This window comes from Saccostrea cucullata, unplaced genomic scaffold (genome assembly GCF_032062105.1).
Source record: "Saccostrea cucullata isolate Sc308-1 unplaced genomic scaffold, CSIRO_AGI_Scuc_v1 ctg11095, whole genome shotgun sequence".
Classification (NCBI taxonomy): Eukaryota; Metazoa; Mollusca; class Bivalvia; order Ostreida; family Ostreidae; genus Saccostrea; species Saccostrea cuccullata.
The window spans coordinates 1-2,012 of NW_026923104.1; the positions used below are offsets into that span (position 1 = coordinate 1).

At 37.7% G+C, this 2,012-nt stretch overlaps 1 protein-coding gene across 1 annotated transcript; it reads right to left on the bottom strand.

Moving 5' to 3' along the window:
• Positions 1-34: 34 nt before the first annotated feature.
• On the bottom strand, positions 35-1,656 carry LOC134263178 (uncharacterized; the record flags this gene model as incomplete). Its single annotated transcript, XM_062745489.1, has 2 exons — positions 1,118-1,656; positions 35-211 (listed from the first exon to the last, which is right to left on the bottom strand). Coding segments are annotated over exons 1-2 (527 nt in total), but the record flags the coding sequence as incomplete, so codon positions are not given.
• Positions 1,657-2,012: the final 356 nt, after the last annotated feature.

Genomic DNA, 2,012 nt, shown 5'->3' on the forward strand with positions numbered 1-2,012 from the left:
ATGAATGTGAATTACTCATTAATAATGACCATACTTGACTATCCTGATATTGTGTATAGTTTTAGGCTCTGTCTTTCTCTTTGCTGGTTTGTTCCATTGGCACAGTTTTTCTGTAGAAGACCTGTCCTCTGGTAGATCTTTCAGTCCCTTAGCAACAAAGTCATCCAATGCAAACAGCAATGCTGCTATATGGCCGCATGCCTCACCCTTCCTACAAATTATAGTCTAAAATAATTAAAATTGTCATGTCGGGCCTCAAAGGGCAATATTTTAAAACCAAATTTCTAATGCCCATAAGCAGTACATGTATTCATATTTTGTATTTATTTTCTCTAGCACTGTGGAATCTTCATTTCCATGGGTATCAAACCCATATCCATGAATTTATTCTAAATGTATTATATTTTATTTGTTTGATATTTGGCAGAAATTTATGTTTCAAGTTGGCACAGATTTGATTTAGCACTATCTCAATGTGCGCGATATAAATCTACATAAACAAGACATTTAGAAATGTACGTCATGATTTAGCAGACAATGTTTTCTGCTGAATAGAATACACTGCTAAATAAAATCCATTTAAAGTATATAATAATCTATGAAATAATGAAGTATTGTTTTAAAAAAAAAGTACCCGGTAGCTTGATTTATACAACAATTAAGTGTTGTTTGATTTTCTTTGTTTGTTTGGTACCTGACACAATTTTTCTTTTTTAAGGTCATTGAATTAAAAAAAATATGTTTGCTTGCCCTCTTCCAGGATGAAAGAATGGGGATGGTAGGGCCTCGGGGAGAATATGTTCCCAAAACATGCAAAAAAAAAAAGTTTCAAATTCAATATGCTGAATTTTCAAAATTCGAAAATGCTTCCTGGTAGTTAATTTTTTTTAGTTGGTCAATTTTTAGCCAGTCAACGGGGATAAGGCAACCAAACATATATATTTTTTTAATGTCCTTATATATATTTTTTTTTAACCAAATACAGTGCTTAATAACAGTGCCTGAGTAGTTTATAAATTAAACCACTGCCTTGCTGGATGGTCTGTTAAAGTGTATTAATAAAACAGGGAAATTCCATGCTCAGAGCTCATTATTTATTCATGAAATAAGTTCTCACCCTGCGACACAATCACAGGATCCACCCTGGACATCCCCTTCGAGACTTAGACAAACGTACGGTTTGTACACTCTTTGTGCCATGGAAGCCATCACCTCTGCCCGTGCAAGGAAAGAGTTGTCCATCTGCAGTGACGAAATCTTCTGCACATACCCCTCCTCAAAAAACTTGTACGCTTTTAACGATTTGTAAGCTCTCATACCTTCTTTGTCAAAAGTCTTGTTTCTACTTTCAGTCAAATAATGCTTTAATTTGCCTACATCGAACTCAGGAATTTTTGATAACGTACGAACCCAATCCCCCTTTTGATGCAGAAACCACTCGCTAGTAAACCTGTCTGTTTTCTCCATCGCAATGGTTGCTGTTATCGTGAAAGTAAGATAGATCTAAATTAAAAGCAATGTTGACAAAGTTCGTTACGCCATCTTTGCACGTTGCACCCAGTCTGTACAAGTCTCGCATCATCACGCGTGACTTGCGGCGAAGCGCATCGGTGATGCTGGAATCGCATTCGATCAAATGTTTACCATGAACTAGAGTATTGCGACCTGCGTTTTCGTGCTGGCTATCTAGCATTAGCCCTCGTGGCGGTGGTTAGAGCGTCTGCTCTAGAGTCGCAAAGTAAAGAGTCAGTTCTTATCCCAGTGTGGGACTTGGAGACCAATCCTTTGGATGAGAATGTATTAACCGAGGACCCGTGTCGCAGTAGGTGCTTGCACGAAAAAGATCAATCACTGCTCGAGTGTCGAGTATAGGGCAAAATTTGTAGCTCTCCACCGGAAAGTGGTAGCGTCTCCATATGAGTGAAAAATCTGAGAAGAATGTTTAACAACGTACAATCAGGAAATCAGCTATTTGGTTTAAAAGGGGGGAGGGCTCTTTTGACTATATAGTG